Raw genomic sequence first — 19,721 nt, 5'->3', positions numbered from 1 at the left:
TATTTTGTGAGATATGCAGAGATAAAGGGGAATAAAGGAATAAGTGCTTTTAAACTGATATGACTTGATATGACTCCATCCCCACTGGGGCAAGTGGGCTCTAGGTGAGCAGCGTTGGCTTTGTGTGAAGAGGAGGAGGAGTGGGGATTCCCCCACAGGCAGCAGCAGCCTTTGCTGCACTCTGCCCTCCCTGTCCTTTCGGGACCGTCCCCTTGCCAAGGCAGCAGCACATCCTCACACTTCGGGGGCCTCCTGGTCCTCTCTGTGTGCTGAGCCTTTCTGGGCCCTGTGAGGCCAGCATGAGGCTTCGGCCATGTGGCTTCACCCCCACAATGTAAGCTCCTACACAGCATCTACCCAGCAACACCCTTGCTGCTGAGGCCCAGGCTCGGTCATGTTATTCCCAGCGTGGGTCATGCCAAGCTGCTGCTTCTCTCTTTCTCCCTCCTCCTGCCTCTACTCGGTGTATAGGTCAGCTCACTGACCACCTGAAAAGGTCACTCTGTGCCTTACGCATGGCGGGCAGAGGAGTGGAGCCTGCAGAGATGGTCAGTTAGGAGCGTTTGTTCCCTCATGTTTTCCCTGGATTAGTGGTAAAGGGTTTGGGTGGGCTAAGAACACGACATCGAATGGGGAGGGAGGCCCCAAGTGTTCTAGGACAAGGAGAAAGAAGTACATGCACATGTGCATTTACACAAGCATTCCAGCAGCTGCTGTTTTGGTGAGAGCATATCACTGCACTTGAAGCCACACACAGACTAGAGGGTTGTGCCTGGTGAGTGCTCCTGAGTGGCACATCCATGTGGCAAAAGCATTGTCGCCAGCTGTGGTTTAGCAGCACAGCCAAAGCATTCTTGCTGCAGTGCAGGCAGGTGCCCAGCTGGCTGGCTTCCTAAAGCGCAGTGGTTACGATGGTGTCCTTCCTCCCCAAATGCACCCATGTAGGAGCAGGTGCATGCTTGGCCATGCAGCCCTGCCATCCTGGGCCCTGGCAGTGATGCAAAGCAAAGTGTCCCGATGCCAGCAGTGCTGGCACGTGCATGTGCACACACACCTGCACACGTGTGTTCCTCACAAGGGCAGGAGCTTGCTTTGCCCTCAAATCTGCATCCTCAAGTGGGGCTGCCCAGCAGCAGAGCCAGGGAAAGGCTCCACCAGCCTCAGGTCATGCCGGGGGCACAGCACTGGGGTAGGAACCAGCTGGACGAGGGGGAAACACCATTTTGCATCTGGCACCTGCTCAGGTGCCGGTCTGGCCTGGCAAGAAACACGGCGCGTGGCTGAGCTCCAGCAAAGTCAGCAAGGAGCCAGTAAGAAGGTGCCCATAGTCACATCGGGGAAAAGCTTACATCTGTCTGCCATGTGCTCCCACCCGTCAGGCACAGGCTGGCCAGGGCAGATTTGGCTTCCTCAGGAAGGATGGACAGACCACAGGATGGACAGGACCGATGTGGTTCTGCCCCTTGCACTGGCCTTTCCCTTGTACACTTGTCCTGTTTGCAGGTGCTGCTCTCCCCAGGAGCCAGCACGGACCCAGGGTTTTGCAGTTCACACGCAGGCAGGGCTGAGGCTGGCCAGCCCACGCAGAGTGGGCACAGCCGCGTGTCTTGGCGAGGGTTTCACACCTGAACGTGCTCAGGTGCTGCTCTGCAGTTAGGGGCGAGGCGATGGTTTTACTGCTGAGCAGTAACTTTGTGTACACAACTGCGCTCAGTGCCACCGAACAGCATTATTACTGCAGTGTCCCTGGAGGCTGGCAATGTCTCAGCCTCATCCAGGACTGATATTGCCCCCAAACACACCACCACCGACACCTCTCTTTCCTGCAAAACCACAACAAAGTCTGTAGCTACCCCAGCCTGGTCCTGCAGCCAGCATGCTGGCAGGGAGGAGGGTGCAGGTAAACATGCTTCCAGTAAAGCTCAGCATCACCCCAGGACTGTATCCTGCTTCATCTGGGGGCCGTCCGAGGATGAGTACCTGGCAGTGGAGCCGGTGGGAAGAGCAGGTCTCAGGCCCCAGTCATCACTGAGACAGCTTGGGCAGAGCATGGCCTGGGCAGAAAGTGGCTACTGGCTTCCTCCTGCTGGGAATATCCATCCTTTGGGAAGTGGGGGGGGGGCCCAGAGAGGGCCATGGCTGCAACACCAGGCTTGGCAGGAGCCATTCCCGGAGGCGCCAAGGACTGAGGACTCTCCGTGCACCCTGGTATGGCTGCAGCTGGGCAGGAGGTGAGCACACACATGCACAAAGGGGGTTGTCACAGAGGGTCTCTGCGCTCCCTGCCAGCACAGGGTCCCTGTGGGAAGAGTGGGGCACTCGTGGCTGGGATGTGCCCATGGGAAAGGACTTTTCTGGCAACAGGCTGGGGTGCATGTCCATCTGCAAGGGACTCTATGGCCTCTGCTTATTGCTGAAGAAACAGACAGCAAAGCCAGCTTGTATGAAACCCGATTATTCAAATTTATTAACATCAAGAATTATGCAATGATGCTGTAGATTTTTTTTATTAACAAATAGAAAACAGACTGTATACAACAGTGACCCCTACAGCACTATGCATCCACAAGGTAAAAATGAATGTGTCCTCCAACATTACCAACCCTGGATTGCTGATTTCATTGTAGCTTGGATTCTTAACATTCGGAATACATGTGATAATACAATTAGAAACCCTTCCACCACCTTTATTCATAACTCAATGCACTCGAAAGAGGGCTGCTCACTCCCTGTCTTTAGTGCAAGCGTGATATAATAAGGAGTATTAATATATAGTACCATTAAATTAAGTCCAGTAGTCTTGCCACATTGGTTCATTAGAACGTCCTGAAGTAGCGGAAAGTACAATATTCTAGTGACTTTTAACATTTGCAGGATAGCAGAAATTATAGAGACACCCAACCTCTGAAGCCATGTGTACTCCCCTCCCCTTCCCTGCAGTACCCTGCTTTCCAGAGAGCCTGCCTGGCTCCGCTCTGGGGACAGCTGGGCTTGTGCTCCTTGCCTTTGTAAATGCTCCGATGCACTTCACTGGTGACAGGTGACAGAATGGCGCTTGCACGCACAGAACCACGGGATGAACAAAAAGGGCCGTGTCTCACTCTTCCTACCCCTTCCCTGGGGAAGTGTGGGACACCCTCGCTTCTCCTGCCCCCTTCCCAGCGAGACACACAAAAAGAGGCTCCAAAGCCTGAGCCCAGGATTTCAGGTCTCTCACAAACAAGGCGACGACAACTCACGTCATAGTGGGATCTGCCAATATACACAGTCACTTGATCGGTTTAACACGCATTGTAATACCACTGAACGGTTTCCAGCTGACAAAGGGCACCGTTTCTCTGGCGACCCCACATGCCCTCCCAAACCCAAACCTACTCAGGAAATGATGGGGGGGGGAGGAAGAGGCTAAAAAAATATCTGGTAGCTTAGGTCCAGTTCCATGAAATTTCATATTCTACAGAGGATTAAAAAGCAGCCTACAGGGAATGGAGCCAGGCAGGAACCACAAGCCAGCTGCTGCAAATTACCAAGGAAGCTGCACTAAAATGGGCAGAAACAGCAGTGACTGGGCTGAAATAAACACAGGGCAGTAAAAAATGTAAAACCAAAAAGAAACTTCAAAAAAAAAAAAACCCAACTCCCAAAGGTTTGGCGGGTCCAGTTCTGCCTGGGCAAAACATTAAGACTTGCAAAAAATAAAAAATAAAGAGAGAGGAGATTATAAAAACCACTAGTAACTATTTTACATGTTTAAAAAAAAGATCCCATTCCACCCACCTAAAGCCTCGCTGTGAAATGCAGTCGCGTGAGAGAGGGCGAGAGATGCACATGAGCAGAAATTCAGCCAGAGACTGGAAATGCTTTTGGAGTCAGATTCCCTCGTTTGGCGCTGGGGCGAAGTTCCTAAATGCCGTGGTCAGAACTGGTTGGCATGGAGGTCTGCTGCCTGGGCAGCATCTCCATCTGTACAGGACTGAGGAATGGGCGGCTCTGGCTCAGAAGGACCTGTCTCCACTCCTAGACATCCCCACCGCGACTGGAGGAAAGCACTAGTTACGTTGCATAGTGGTCGAAGCTGCCGAGATACTCCAGTGCTGCTCTGTAGCACAGCTGGTACTGGTCCTGCAAGGCAGCAATGGGGGAAGTGTGAGAAGTGGGGACCCAGGGACAGCGGGCAGCAGGGTTACCCCCCTTCTCCCACAGATCTCTCACCACCCCCCAGGAGGAGGGGACACTCACCTCTGTCTGCACCATGGCTGGCCGCTGCGTCCGCAAAGTCTTTACCGTCTGGAACATGTCCACCACCCCCTCGTAGCGCATCCTCTCCAGCACGATGCTGAGCGTGATGAACACGCCTGTGCGCCCGACCCCAGCGCTGTGCAGAGGGAGCAAGAGGTGCTGTTAGAGACCTGCCAGGCCCAGCGAGGCTCTGCAGAGCTCCTAAGAATGGTGGAAGCTCATGGAGCATGGGGACATGCTCAGTGGAGCCAGGAGAGGCCACAGGGACATTGCCAGCCAGAGGTGCCATCTCAGCCCCCTGGGGCCCACCGATTCTGCCCTGCTTCTGGGCCAAGCTGCTGTGGCACGCTGCCCTGCCCAAGGACCCTTCCAGGAGCTACAAACCAGTGCCACCAGGGCATGGGGTTCATCTAGTTGTCCGGCAGAAGGGCTGCCAACAGTACCCATGGATGTTGCCACCTCCTTGTCCCCTGCCTGCCTCTTGCCAGTGGTATGCAGGAGGGGCAGCAAGTGCAGGGGAGCTGGCAGATGCCGGGTATGCGGGACAGGGGACATCTCCTAGGACTCTCTGATGAAGGCTGAGGTGGGCGCTGATCTGTCCCCACTCACCTGCAGTGCACCGTGATGGGCCCATCCTGCCCAAACTGCTCCTTGGTCTTGTGCACCTGCCCAATGAAGTCGATGAAGCCCTCTCCCGTCTTTGGCACTCCCTGCTCAGGCCAGTCTGTGAACTGGAACTGGCGGATGGTCCGTGACTGGCCGTCCTGCAGGAACAGGGGGGTTAGACGTGAACCGTGGGTGAGGAGGCAGCAAGAGGGGCTGCTCTGGCTCCCCTCAGCACGGGTACTGCTGGCCTGCTCTCAGACCTCCTTTGCCCAGGTCAGGCGAGGGGGCGCATGGGCCATGGATGAGCCCAGGCAGATTCTTCACTGAGCGTCTGGGGCCTGCCTCTGCTCTCCTGTGTTCACCGCAGGGTGGCTGAGCTGAGCAGGGCTTTGGGCCTCTGCAGGGTCTGTTGGGGCAGTGCTCTCTTCCCGTTTGGGGCCCAGCTCCACCCCAGGACCATACTTGCTGTCACACAGGGTTCCTGTGCCCAGTCAGATGCTGCGCATGGAGACTCCACGTGCAGGGGAGCCCATGTTAGACGCTTGCCCAAGTGCGCAGCACCGGCAAGGCTGGGTCTGGTGCTGATAGGGAGCAGTGAGCTGCTCACCAGGGACTGACACCGTGGGCAAGGAAGGAACTTGTGGGGAGAAGAGCAGCAGGTGGGTGGCAGCAGCCCCTTCTGCCTGCACTGCAAGGCAGCGCTTTGCTTTCTGGTCCCTCTAGGAGTGGTTGCACGCTTGCTGGGGCAGGGCAGAAGTGGGAAGCAGAGGCACAGGAGGCAGGGGACCTGGGGAGCCAGCAGCTGTACTCACCCTGGCATCTGTCACCTTGAACTCCCGGAGGATGTACTGTGGCATGTTGTACTCTGCCATGGGGTCCACCACAAAGTACTGGTACCGGGCAGAGCGCTCCGCGGGCCAGTACTGATGGCACTTCTCCTGTGGATGAGGAGCACGGTGAGACATTAGCACCAACAAGCTGCCACTCTTCCCTCCCGCTCCCCAGGAGCACACGTGGCTGTGGGGCCACAGGATCAGCCACGGGACAGGAGGCTGCCCCCAGTGAGCTGGGAGGCTGCACCCATGGAGAGCAGCCACACGGCCCCTTTTTCCCCCCATCAGGATTCGTACCCGGCCCATCTCGCGCAGTTTTGTCAACATCACCACGATGGTGGAGTTGTGCTCCCAGAGCATCCGCCAGAAATCCTCCGTGGTCTCAGCCAGTGGTCCCTGTGTGGCGATGTAGGCCTTCTGCTGCCTGCGACAAACAAGACGGTGTTCAGACCAGAGCTGGGAGGTGGGGGACGGGCAGCAGATGCTCCTGGGGGCTGGTGGGCTGGAAGAGCTGCTGGCAGGGGCCCTGTGCAGCAGGGAGCAGGGCTGACAATGCAGCTGCAGGAGATGGGTGTCTAGGACTAGCCAAGGACTCCGGGAGAGCGATGAACCTGCCCCTCTCGTGTCTTCTAAGTGCTCCCCACAGATGCAGTGAGCACCACCGGGTGCAGGAGCCAGGAAGGCTGCTAGTCCTTGCTGGGGTGACTGTCCCCAGCCCAGCCTCTTCCTGCTGCTTGTCCCTAGCGTTGCTGCATTGAGAACCTTCTCGGCACCCAGGCCCATGTGAGCAGGCTGCCAGCACCCATCTGGGCTGAAAGGAGAGGTTGTGCTTGGGGATGATCCTGGCAGCACCCGCGGGTTCCTGCACTTTTACTCTCTGCAACGCCCACGGTCCCTCCTGCTGCATGGGAAGACACAGAGCAACTGAATTAAGTCACCTGCATCGTGCATGCCAACTGATAACGAGGGCAGTGTGGAAAACACCGATACCATTTTGCCAACTTTTTTTAAGCTTTCAAATTTGTCCTCAGTTCCAGTGTGAACCACAACATCTCTTAAATGTCCTGTGTGAAAGCAGAGCTTGACCTGCCCCAGCCTGAAAAAAACACCCTTGGAAAACACTCTGAGAAGGGCTGGCTCCAGCATGCCAGTTCTTTCGCTTGCTGAGCACCCAGCCCGGCACGCCAGGCATGCCTGCTTCACCACTGTGAGGCGCCGGAGCCCGCAGGATGAGAAGCGGCATCCTCCCATCCAGCATTTCACCTCTCCACGGATGCTAAAAATTAATGAACGTGCCACAGGACAGCTGTAATGTGCAGGGTGAAGACAGGGTCTGCTTCAAGGTGGATTTATAAGACATCATAAAAAGCAGGTAGTGGGGGTGCAGAATGAAACAAAAGAGCTAATAAAGATGCAGCATCAGTGATGTCTGCAGGACCCTGGGCTAACTGATCTCTTTAGGTAATACCGAGGAAGATGGCTCAGTTCACAGGAAAGGATAGGAAGAGATAACAGCGCTCTTCACGGACAGGGTAGGTAGCACTTGAAATGGTACCACCTGCTGTGCTGGCAGTCCTCCCTCTGTAGCATCACCAAGGGGCAAAGCCAGCATTGCTCTTCATCAGCTCTGAAGCCAGGACACAGTGGCTGCAGCCCACCTGTCAGACACCAGGCTGCCGGGGTGGGCGCACAGGCAGGTGGCTGCATTCTTGACGTGGTGCTGGATGAGTTGGAGCCACACAGGCAGGAGGGAGCAGAGGCTGCTCTGTGACAGCTGTTCTCCATCTCCTACATCCTTCCCTGTTACTCTGTCCCACTGAGGGAGCCTGGCTTGCTGTGGTTTTGCTGTGCTGGATGCTCCCAGGGTTGCTCCCCTTCTGCCCTGCCCACTCTTGCCTCCACACAGCCCTTCCCCCTGGGAACCCTTCCTGGGCTCAGCTGCTGGAGCAGGGCTGGAGGCACATAGCTGCTGGCCTGGCTGCACCAACATCTGTTCCCTTTGGCAGCGCCTGTTGCTCCTGGGAGGTCACCAGCCCATAAGAAGTGTTTGGGCAGAGCCAAGCTGGAGGGGGATTGTGCCACATCCATCATTGATCCTCCACTCCTGCACTGGGTGACCCTATGGTGATGGTGCACAGAGAGATGGCAGGAACGTATGTATGTGCGTCATTGGGATTTGGTCTGGTTTATTGTCTGGGGATTGGCTGGGAAGGCGAAGTGGCCACTGGGCTGTTTCCCTGCATTCTGCTCTCCTGGCACATAGCACCTGAGAATGTGATGCCAGCAGATAGATACATAAACCCTAAGCACTACTGCCTCACTAGATCTTAATTTGTGCTTTCTAAAAGGTATACTGGGGAGCAGAAGCCAGTGATGGGCTCCCCAGTGTCCAGCACCAGCCCTGCCTGAAGATCCACAGTCTCCCCCCAAAATCAAGACATGGGAGAATGAGTCTTGGGCTCCTGCCTGGATCAGCCATGTGGTGCAAGCACACTTCTACCTCTGGTTGCTACAGCTATTGGGGGGGGAGGTTTGCGTTAGATGCTGCAGATACAAAACACATGCCAAGTGATGCCTACCAGAAGATCCTATAAACCTCCGCAGGAGCCAGCAGAGCCTCCCACCCCAGCCATGTGGGCATCTGTCTACAGCAATACCAGCCAGCCTGGCAGCGCTCACTCACTAGCAGTCTTCACATATTGTAAGTATACACATTGGAACATCTTAAGAAGACAGAAATAGATAAAATGCAACAAAGTGATCCCCAGCCCACCTCTAGGCAGCCAGGACCAGTCCTTGGGAAAGAGGAGAAGGCAGCTCTGCCCGGGGTCCCAAGCAGGCAGGACAGGCTTGCCCAGGCATCTAAGGTGGCTCTTACCTGTACCCATCTATGAAGCTGGCATTGATGTAATCGGAGCCCTCGACACCCCGGATGGGCTGCAGACTGACTCTTGTCAGCTCGTATGGCATGATGTTCACCAGGCGGTTCTTGAATTTGTTGCAGGGGAGGTTGGCACTGATGAAACGTGAGGTATGTGCTTTAGAGTTGGCCAGCAGCTGAAAGAGGAGGAGACACATCAGACCTCTGCTGGAGATGCAGCAGCCTGGGGGAAAACTGGGATGCTGGCAGCAGGACAGGGAGTCCCTCGGGGCATGTAGCCACACTCCCTCCTCTGATAGAGGGACAGCCACTGGGGACCAGCCCTTTCTAGACCAAAGGGCTCTGCCACCACCTTACGAGGAGGCTGTGTCCAGCTGCTCTGTTTCACACTACATCAGTCTGGTTTTCAGTGCCGTGACGTTGCACACCCAGGTACGGCTTGGCCTCGCTGCTGGCTTTTGGTGCATGGCTTTAGGTGACAGCAGGGGGAAGACCCTGCACTGACCCACTGGTGCCGCCCCAAAGCCACCCATAGTGGAGTGGAGACCCACAGCAGCTCTCTAACAAAGGGCCAGGACATGAAGCTGTGCACTTCGCTGAACCAGGGACACACACCCGGTGCTGTCAGGGAACAAAAGCTTTCCATCTTCCAACAGTGTCTTTCTATTTACTTCTCACCCCAGAAGAACCCAAGAAAAATGTGAGAATTGTGACAGTTTTAGGTAAAGAATATCTATTTTGGGTTACTGTGAGACACTTTATGGTTCTCTTTGAGCCCTGCAAACTGGAGTCATGGTAAATGTGTTACTTAGATCTGCTGGCAGAGACATTCAAACAGAAGTCCCTCTTTTTTTTTTCTTTTTTCATCTTTTTTTTTTTTTTCTTCCTTCCCAAAAGACTCTTTCCAGCATCTCCAGAGCCACACTGCTCTCTGTGTGTAGCAGCTGGCCCTTGGCAGAGGCTGCCTGCAGAAGGACAGGGTTGCTCTCTGGGGAGAGATGCAGCCACGTAAGGTCCTCCCATAAACTGCTCCCCAGGGCTTTCCATGCAGTGGGCACTGCTAGGGCACAGAGAAGGGCAAATTTTATTACTGTTCTGGAGAGACCTTTGGAGAAACAGCAAATTTTTGTCTTTCTTACAACAGAGTTGCTAGAGTTGAGCCTAATTTTGTGGCTCCCTTGAGGGGTTTTCTCAGGGCAGGTGGCACCATGAGATACTAATGCAGCATGTTCTATTGTCCCATCCCCAGGACACCAGCAGCTCTGATGACCACAGGACAGAGCTGCTCAGCTTTTCCCAGTTTCTGCAGAAAGTCAGTATTTTGCCTCTCCTGCTCCTTTGTCATTTGGAGGGAATCCCCAGGGTGAAGCTGTATTGTTGCAGTTCATTTCACAGCCTGCATGGTCTGCTGCCTCTCTGCATGAGCTATATTCCCCTGCATGACTTCACTGGACTAATGCACCTCATCTGAGAATACAGGCGCTTACCAGAGCGCACTTCCATCTCCAAGGTTGCAATAAATACCTGCAGTAGGCATTCACAGATAGCAAAATGTGGGGTTGGCTTCTTAAAAACCGTGTGCCTTAAAACACTACCTTTACCAATTCTAGACACTGAGGCTTGGTGTTGAGCTGGTTAAAAGATAACAGAGCTCAGCATTGAAGAAATGAGGCTATAAATGTCTCACATATTTAAATTGGAGCCTTTTCCAGACAAGTTGTTCACAGTAACATCAATTATCGCTAACACGATCTGCATCTGATTTCAGATGCAGCTCCTGCCGCACATTGAACCTAGAGCAGAACGTGCTGCTGAGAACTGCGCATCCATCTGCCTTTTATATCCTCCCCAGAAGCTGCCAATCCAGGGGAGACCATGGCCAACACAAGCTTTACAATTCAAATATATTTTAAATCACTGCCTACCTGGTTTAGAAACACACAAAAGAGTAATTGTCTGTAATGATCCACGGCTCTCCTTTCCCAACCCCTGGACAAGTAGCTCGGTGGGGCTCTGTGGGCAGAGACAGGGCGTCGGGGAAGGGGCAGTGCTGGGGCTTTGTCACCTACCTTGAACTCCAGCTCCATTGCAGTAACGCTCTCGCCTGGTGGCACCTGGGTCAGCTTCTGGATGTGAGCAAAGAGGTTGCGTGCAGGCACCTCGGTATTGCCGCACGTGGCTGCCTCCAGCAAGGCCTCGTGGATGAAGATGTACTGGTCCTCCGTCTGCACCATGTAGTTGCGCTGAGAGCGCATGCATGTCACGTGGCCGTAGATGTCCACGGTCTTCTCATGCTTCATCCGCTCCAGCATGGCATCAATGACAATGAAGCAACCAGTTCGGCCCACGCCGGCACTGCGGGAACAAAGCAGTTATCCTGAGATGATGCTGTCTCCTACAGACACCACGCAAGCTCTGCTCTTGCATAAGAGAGCACCTGGACCTAAAGCACACAACAGGGGAGTAAAGGCTGCTCCCCACACTGAGGGCTAATGAGCTGAGCCCCAAACAAGAGGTGACCGGAGTAAGGGAGAGAGGCACTGGAGAATGTGGGAGGCTGCTTAGCCCTTCTGCTGTCCCCCTTTCACTGATGGTGTGGAAAGGACACGGTGTCACTCTGTGGGTCCCTGCGGTGGCTGGCAGCACCTCCACAAGGGAAGGAGAAATGTGTTTAACAGGCAGGAGAGTGACAGCGTACATATGCATGAAGTCAGAAGACCTGAAGTCCAGGCTGGGCTCTGGCACCAGTGAAGCCCATAATTTCAAGCCTGCTTGTCCTCTAAGCTGGGTCACTGTTTCCTAACCCATAAAATGAGAACAGTCAGCCCTAGAGGGGAAAGCAGAAAGGTAAGGTGATGGATTTCTATGCTAAGCCTTCTGCTCAAGCACCGGATGCCTCTCCACATCTGGTGGAAGGCCAGTAGCAATCCCCAAATTGCTCACCCTGAGAGCACCCCGAAAACAGACACGCTGTTGTGACATGTAAACACAGGCAGAGATATGGAGCTAGACATTTCCTCATTTATGGTGCAAGTCAGATCCTTAACGGGGCTTCAATACAGCTTGTTTGTGTGTTAATTATACCCCACTCCCATCTGAAACAGAGCATGAAAGAGCATTAAACACTGCTGGTAAGGCGTATGCTGGAACAGCAATGATGAAGTGGTTTGTTCTGTAATAGTCCCCACTTGGCTGGTAGAGATAAATCTTGCCTGGATAAGATGCTGAGCCTTAGTAGACTAATATTTTGCTTAAAGAGCTACCTTTCTACCCTGCAAAAGAGTTCTACTGTAAATACTACGTATGAATGTTTGTAGAGGTCAACGCATGCATGTCTGTTAATGATGTGCTTCTGAAAGGTACCACCTACCTATGCTGGGCATAGATCACCTCATTTTTAAAATGATACTTGCAGTTTTCCAGGAAAAAGTGTTTTCTGCAGCTTTCCATAGACCAGTGCTGTTTAATCTGATAAAGCAGTAGCAATACAAATGTCACCACTGCATTACCGCTGCTGGTTGCTGTCCTGTTCCCAGCTCAAGCATGCAGGGCAGATCATGGTACTGTGAAACCTTCTCCTCAGGAACAGATCCCACTTTTGGCTGGAGAGGTTAAAGCTCCTGCAGCCAGGATTCAAGTGCCCAGGTACAGCTTCGCAAACACACAGTCATACCTGCAATGGACAACCATAGGCCCAGCATCTGGTGGGTTACAGGCCTTGACCCGTCGTAGAAAAGCTAGGATCGGGGTGGGGTATTCTGGTACTCCATGATCCGGCCAAGCCATGAACTGGAACTGTCGCAGCTCTCGCTTCTCACTGGAGCCATTCTGTTGAAGACAAAGAACATTTCTTTTGCATGAGAACAGCCTCAGCCTAGGACAGGAACCCTCTGATGGGGTAAAAAGGTACCCAGCTGGCTGGGAAACAACAGGCATGTAATGCTGTGCCTCAACATGCATGTTTTGGGCTTTTGCCACTGAAAATTTGGAGGCAAAATGTAGGCTTCTTGCAAGGCCTCTGTACACATATATGCTCTGTGGAAAGCCAGCTGATGCAGAGAGCAGAGCAGCTATGTGGGAGCGGAACTGACTGATGAGAAGGTGAAAGACTCCTTTCTGGACAGCATGGGGTCACTACTCGTGTACTCACTGCATGGTTAGGGAAAAATGGGCACTGGGCACGGAAGGGCCACATCAGCCAGTTCCCTCCCTGCCCCTCTGCATCATGGGTCTCTCTGGGATGGCTGCTCAGCCTGTGTCTGCAGAGGCTGCCCTGCTCCTGTCTCGGTGTGGTTGAATGATCTACGTAGCAATGCAGTAGGACTGGCTGGATGACTGCTGGGGCTGAGATGTCTTCCTGGGGCATGAGTGTGTCCCCATTGCACACTGCTGCGTTCTCTCTGCCAGTGTGGTGCCAACTCAGTCACACACAGAGGCAGCTCACTGCAAAGCCTGTTTGCATTTCTGTGACACACTGCTGCTAGCACTGCCCCCTGGGATTTCCAAACACTAATGAGGTACACAGCAGGCAGGAGAAGAGAGCACGCGCACACGTCAGCACAGCCCCTCCATTTGCATTATTAGTGACAGGAGTGCTAAAAATTCACTGCTTCCCCTCTTGTCCCTCTAATGGGAGGACAGCTGTTACATATACACTCGCCAAAGGCAAGCACGCCCTGCTCTGGGGCCCATCACAGGGTCTGAATGCACAGAGGAAAGCATCAGGTGTCCAGGCTAAAATCCACTGGTGGCCAAAGGCACAACCTGCAACCAGTCTCCCACTGCAGCCCAGCTGTGAGAAATGGCCCATGTGTGGACTAACCACACGCTTGGCCAAACCAGGCACAGCTGGTGGACTCTGCCTGTGGGCTGTGCAGCACCCCACAGCATCGGAAAGCGGTGCTGCGTTACCTGGAGCAGGAACAGCCCAGCCAGCGCCATACCTTGTACAGTGCAAAGGTGCGGACAGTGTAGGTCGCCAGCTCAACTGTGTCCAGCAGGGTCACCTGGATCATCCCGTAAGTTTCTGTACCTCGGCTTGGCCAGTACTGGTCACACTTTACCTGTGGGGAGGAGAGGAGAAAGGGTCAGTGCTTGGTTGCTGGCTGGGGTGTTCAGGGGGAGGAATGGGCCTCTGCCCTCCAAAGGGTAAAAACAGGAAAGAGTCACTGTGTGTGAGGTCCCAAACACCCAGATTTCCTTTCTTGGAGTGTCCCATTCCCCAGCAGAGAGGCAGCACGTCCTGGGCTCCTTTCCATGACATTGACATTCAAAGATGGGAATTTTTTTTTTTTTTCTCCTGGAGCCAGTGGTGGGAAGCGGCAAAGGGGGCCAGGCCACTAGACACAGCAGCAAGAGCAGCACCAGGTACAAAGACAGTGTGTAGCAATTGCTAGTAGTGCCCCTGCCAGCATGGTCTCCAGACAGCAAACCACCCCGGTGAACGATGGGGCACAGCCCACACCAGGGCTCCATCCAGTCCACGGGGTGACCCTGCCACCCTTTTGGCATTGCCACAGGCTGGGGTGCATTGAGCATCCCTGAGAGAGGCCAGCCTGTCCTTCTGGCAGGTGACACATCCCTAGGAATCTCCATCTCCTAGGTGTTTCAAAAACTGCTCTGCAGCAAGGCACAGATTCCAGCTCAGACTCAACTTGTCCCTCTGTGAGAAGACACAGACTGTGGCCAACCATCCTTTCAGCCCCTTCCAGCATGCAGCACTGTCCTGCCTTGAAAACACCACTGCTCCCTAGAGATCCCCTGCCCTGCAGCATCTTTCACCTCTCCCTCCCAACTCCACAGCCAGAGTACTTTGAGCTACTGGCCACAGCTGCTGCTGCAGCCCACTTGGCAGAGATCCCCAACATGTCCCCAGGGCCCCATCCCTTTGCCCCCTTCATCTCCCTGTGCATGCCTCCCTGCTCACCTGCTGATGCCCTCCTCCTCCTCTTCACAGCTCAGTGTTTGCAAACTACTCTGGTTTTGTTCTCTCCAGCCCCAAGGCCCCTATTTAATTTGGCACCCTGAGCATCCCTATTTCATCTCCCCCACCCTGCGGAACCACGGTGCCTGGCTGACAGGAGGAAGACTTCATTCCCACCCATGTGCACTGCACCGAAAATGGATTCCTGCCTTAGGAGAGAGGAGTGAATGGAAGATCATCTGTGCTTGTCAAGGAATAGTAAACTTAATTATTAGCCGAGTGTGTTTACAGGGGAATGTGTGGGAAGGGAAACAAGAGGCTTAATTAGAAATCAATGAAGTTCTGCCTTTTAATTGAAGGCACTTTAAGCAGGGTAGGACTTGTGAGAGCTAAGAGCCCTCATCCTGCACTCTGGCTGCTGGAGTGTGGCAACCTGGGGTCTGAGGCATGCACGTCTCCCTGCTTTTTTTTGGGTTCTTTCAGTAAGTCCTGCCCTGGCAGAAGTGCCTGGAGCAAGGCTGCCTTATGGGTGCTGCGGGTGCCTGCACACCCAGAGCAGCTCCACTGCCTCCTGCCCAGGGTCTCCTGTCTCGCTGCCTTCGATCTGCGCTCGCAGCATGGCAAGTACTGCACAAATCTCAGAAGACTTCTCTTCCTCGCTTAGCACACAGCAGCCTGTTATTTTACACTGACTAGCTCCAGAGAGAACAACTTAGAGGTCACAAACCTTATTTCACAGCTAAACTGATCCCATCCTCACAAGCAGGCAGCAGCTGCAGCCACATCTCCGGCCACCCGAGTTTGCCTCACCTGGCTCGGGGATGACGTGACCCCTCTCTAAAGGAGGTGAGGGGAAGGCAGAATGCCATCCAGCCAGTGCCGGGGACAGCCGCTCAGTGGGTCACCCCTGGTGTGGTTTGCAGGGGATGTGCAGGGGAGCAGCACAGCATGTCCCTGTGCCTGTGCCCGCACCCTGGGGAGAGCAGTCCCCTCCTGCCACCCACGTGCTACAGGGCCGTGTGTGCTCGAGCACAAAACAAACTTCAGAGGAGTTCCCTGTGTGGGATAATAGCAGTGCCTGGGCTGGTAATTGAAAATTATTTATTCATGACGAGATAAGAGTCAGTCACATTTTCTGCCAAATTTACCCATAATGTTTATGCCCCATTTTCAAGCTCTGTAAATTTTACGCTGAAGCCGATGCACTGTGGCACTAAAGCAGATAAGAGATGTTTTCTTCTGGCAGTGCTTGCTTCTCATTAACTTGAGGAGCACAGTAATGTCCTGAACAGCCATTTATTGCAGCTTTGCTGAGTGGTTCCTGTCCCTCCCCTTTGATGCCCTGTGCCCAAGAGCAGCCGGGCACCTCTCCTCAGCTCAAGAGCTGTGCTCTGCTCCTGGCCCCGCTCACGAGCTCCAGATGGCATTGCTGCCAGCAAAAGGGCTGGAGCAGAACGGGGCTGCCAGGCCCCTCTTCCCCAGAGCCTTTCAGCACCAGCCTCTTTGCACCCCTGCCTGGGGATACAAAGTGCCAGGGGAGATCAGAGTCCAGGGATGGCTGCTTGGTGCTTCATGCTGGGACAGAATGAGCCGTGGCACTGCTCTGGGAGACTGTGCCCTGCCGGGCTCTTGGGGATAGCCCAGAGTAAGAGAAATCCTGCTTTAATACCTCTCTCGTGCAACACACCCTGGCTGGGACACACCACGCTTGCAGCTTCGGAAAAGCTAATCTACAATGTGTGTTTCTGAACTGCCACCGAATGATTCTGAAACTGATTGGAAAGCTTTGAAGGCAGCTAAATTGCACAATCCAGCCATTTCTATCCTTTATGTGCCTCTCGCTTTGTGAAAACATGAAAAAGGGAGGATGATTCGGACCATCAAAGCAGATGAAATTGCAGACCATAAAAGCTGATGCTCTTTAAAGATTTTTTTTCCCCCTGCAGCTCAGGAGCCCTTTAAAGCAGTGTCACCCCTACAGGGCTGCAAAGCTGCTGCTGGTCCTGGTCAGCTTATCTACACACAGCGCTGCTGAGGGGGACTTGGGAAGCTCGCTTGGGAAGGTGGCAGAGCCTGCTCTGCGCTGGGCATCTCGCCAGGAGGCCCTGCTGCCCACCCCAGGCTCCGCAGCTGAAGAGAGTCCCGTGCCTGTGCCGAAGCCCCTGGGCAAGGGGACTTTCAAGCAAGGTCACCCGTGGGTAACACTGTGACACCATGTGGCTGCCTGGAGCAGTGCTGTCCCACAGCAGCGTGAACACAGCAGGCAGCAATGCTGCAGGGTCCCAAGGGGTTGCATCAGATGAGATTTGAAGTCTCTGGAGTGGAGTAAACTGTAAAACAGTGACTCATGCTGAAAGCTGTCAGCAACGGGCAGTCACCAGGATCCTTGGTCCCAAAAAAGGTATGGTCTTGAGTGAGCTCTACCCATCACCAAAGGGGTATGAGGAAAAGCAGAGCAGGAAGGTGGCTGAAAGCCAATCTGCCTTGGAAGATGCTGGAGAAGCCAACAGAAAAAACAGAGAAAATGATCTCCTGTAAGTCCAGGACATGGGCAGGTGGTGCTGGGGAGCAAATGCCGCGGTCTGAGTCCATTCAGGTCAGCCTAGAGCCCCTGGGCAGCACTCCTGGTCAGGCAGGCTGCCTGCCTCTTCTGTGAGGGCTCTGGTCACCCCCTGCCCACGACAGGGATTCACAGTGCCTGTCCTGTCACCAAAAGCCTGACCACAGACACTGTGTTTGGGACAGAAACCAATATTGCAGGAGGTAATTGTGGGATGACATGACAGGGAGCATGCTGGGGCAGATAACACATGGCTTAGCAGCACAGGCATCTCAGGCAAAGACAAGTGCCTGTGGGGTCAAAGGAAACCCGTTACCTTTGAGAAACATGCGCCTTGGAGTGCCTTCCCATAACTGAGCAGCCCAGAAGTGAAGTGAGTCAGGACTCTGGGCATCGATTTACTTGGCAACCTAAAAGGGCTTTTCCCTGTACTTCAAATGCACGCTCCATCATTGAAATGTGACGGCACAACGAAGTCCCCACATAACCCCCAGCTGTAGAGAGCAGTTGATCAGCAGCTTCTGATCTTGTTTAGCCCACGTGCCAAGCCTTGAGCCACAGGATGGGTCAGGTTAATTTACCTCCCTGTCTGGGCTGGGTGGGTGACTGTGGCCACTGGCGGCCATCAGACAGAGCAGGCAGAGCTGCGCAGTGGAAAGCACAGTGCAAAGCTGGGGTTGGATCTCTAGAGGCAGCTTGTCTCCAAGGTACACTATTTTTCCCTGCAGGCTGTAGGGCATTTGCAGAGCCAGGGAAGCCCATGAACAGAGCCTATTTCTATACATGCAGGAAAAGCAGATCTGTTTTGCCAGGGTGACTGGTTGTCCAGCTGCTTCCTCCCAGCCAGCGTGGGCTAGGACACCCCTGCGAGCATTCCAGTGCTAAAGCTTTGAAACAGAGAGAGAGCATGCAGGCGAAAGTTTTAACTAAACCCAAACTTGACAGTTCCTGCTTCTCAAGAATGAGCTTATTGGGCTAAAAATAACCAGTGTTTCACAGCTTGAGTGCATAGCCCCTTCTCCTGCCGTTGGCATGGCAACACTAAAATATTCTGCAAGTACAAATGCTCACCGCTAAAATTTTACTTTTAGGAACAAACCGAATCAACAGAGGCAGAAGCTGCCTCCTGCTAGGGCACGCTTTGCCCGAAGGGTGCATCTGGGCACAGGAGCACTTCGGTCACAGCTTATGAACTCCTGCTTCAGGGGCTGAGCAAGAACCTCTGTCACGAGACACCATAAGCATCATCCACAGTGAGGGCTTCTGCTCCTTCCTCTCCACGTCATACCCTCCCCACGGTTTGCAGGCAGTTTTGCACTTGTTACATCAGAATACCTAATCTTGGCAGTATGAGCTGATCATTTATACATGTTGTCATTGGACAAGGCACAAATTAGTCTTGTTACTGCAACGAGACCCCGTCAGCCCTTCCCTTGCATCGTCAGAGATGCCAGGGCCCTGTCAGGCTGCAGGATGCTGCTGATACCACCTACCCATTACAGCTTCACAACTCCTGGGATGCAGCCCCCAGGCCTTCAGGGACTGTCAACACTCCCCATCTCAGAGCTTTCTCTTCTCCTTCTGGCACGAGAGATGTGGGCAGGGAAAGGATGGGCATGCAGACATGCAGGCAAGACAGGAGTTAATGAGCAGCAGTGACAGGAGGTTTTGCCACCCTCTTGCCCCACAGGGATATGCTTACAAGGCACTTCTTGCTGGGGTGCCTGCAGCAGTGAGCCAACACCACTGAAATCGCCTCTCCCTGGGTGCCATTAGGCTGTGAAGTGTCTCCACCCCTCTCTCCTGCCCCCACCACCAGCTCCAGAAAACAGAGGAAGCACACACTGTACCCTGGACTTCTCCTCCAGCCTGGTCATCATGACTATAGTTGCTGTTCTCTGTTCCCACACCATCCTCCAGAAGTCGCTGAGGGTTTCTGGTAGAGGTCCTTGCGTGGCGATGTAGGCGTTCTGCTTCCGATACCCATCGATGTAATTGGCATTGATGTAATCACTGCCTGGGACCCCTGCGGAGAAAAAGGGTGAACAGTTACTCTGGGGCAGCCCTCGACCCTGTGCCTATTGCTCTGCTGGGCCCTGCAGTTTTTTTAGGCTGGCATGTTCACAAGGCTCTTGACAAGTCTCCTTTACAGGGTGATGCCAGAATCGTTCCCAGGGATCCTGCAAAGGACAGGGATGGTGCCTGAACAAAGAAGAACCCTTTGTAACTCTAATACTAACTCAACAAGCAGGCAGCACTGAAGCGGAGAGACAGCTGCCACCCGCACACAAAGGGAAATTCACAGGCAGGAATATTAAGGAGCTTGTTTGGCCCCAAGCAACTGATTGCAATAATTGTCTTAAATTTGCTAGCTATTTGTTATGGTCCTACAGCACCTTTTAAAAATGAGGCTGCTTCATTAGCTTGCCTCTGTTTGCAGAGGATGTCAGGCAGGGGTGTCCTCCCATCCCTCCTGCAGCGACAAGTACCCACCGAAACCCTCCTCAGTGTGAGCCCCCTCTCTGCTGCCTGCTGGCAGAGGCTGTGCTAGCTCCCACTCTGCCTCCACCACTTTAAGGAAAGGACTTTTCTTGTAAAGGCCTTTAAAATGCAAACACACAGTTACTAAAATAAATGCAGCAAAGCAGAGGCCTGGGGCTGTGCTCCCAAACCCTGCTG

General features: G+C 53.8%; 1 protein-coding gene across 1 annotated transcript in view; it reads right to left on the bottom strand.

Annotated features, from left to right (window-relative positions):
* Positions 1-3,711: 3,711 nt before the first annotated feature.
* The window catches only part of PTPRF (protein tyrosine phosphatase, receptor type, F), a gene marked incomplete at its 5' end in the record, with an annotated part of 199,831 nt that continues 183,821 nt past the window's right edge, over positions 3,712-19,721 (bottom strand). The window contains 10 exons of the mRNA XM_010078593.1: positions 3,712-4,122; positions 4,240-4,375; positions 4,849-5,003; positions 5,658-5,783; positions 5,976-6,102; positions 8,557-8,735; positions 10,629-10,914; positions 12,233-12,387; positions 13,503-13,622; positions 18,893-19,068. Of these exons, the coding sequence (XP_010076895.1) occupies positions 4,054-4,122; positions 4,240-4,375; positions 4,849-5,003; positions 5,658-5,783; positions 5,976-6,102; positions 8,557-8,735; positions 10,629-10,914; positions 12,233-12,387; positions 13,503-13,622; positions 18,893-19,068 (1,529 nt within the window). The remainder of the gene's footprint in view (positions 4,123-4,239; positions 4,376-4,848; positions 5,004-5,657; positions 5,784-5,975; positions 6,103-8,556; positions 8,736-10,628; positions 10,915-12,232; positions 12,388-13,502; positions 13,623-18,892; positions 19,069-19,721) is intronic.

Source organism: Pterocles gutturalis, unplaced genomic scaffold, assembly GCF_000699245.1.
Source record: "Pterocles gutturalis isolate BGI_N339 unplaced genomic scaffold, ASM69924v1 scaffold5481, whole genome shotgun sequence".
Taxonomy (NCBI): domain Eukaryota; kingdom Metazoa; phylum Chordata; class Aves; order Pterocliformes; family Pteroclidae; genus Pterocles; species Pterocles gutturalis.
The sequence above is the reverse complement of the archived record's forward strand: the minus strand, read 5'-3'. Positions and strand labels throughout refer to the sequence as shown.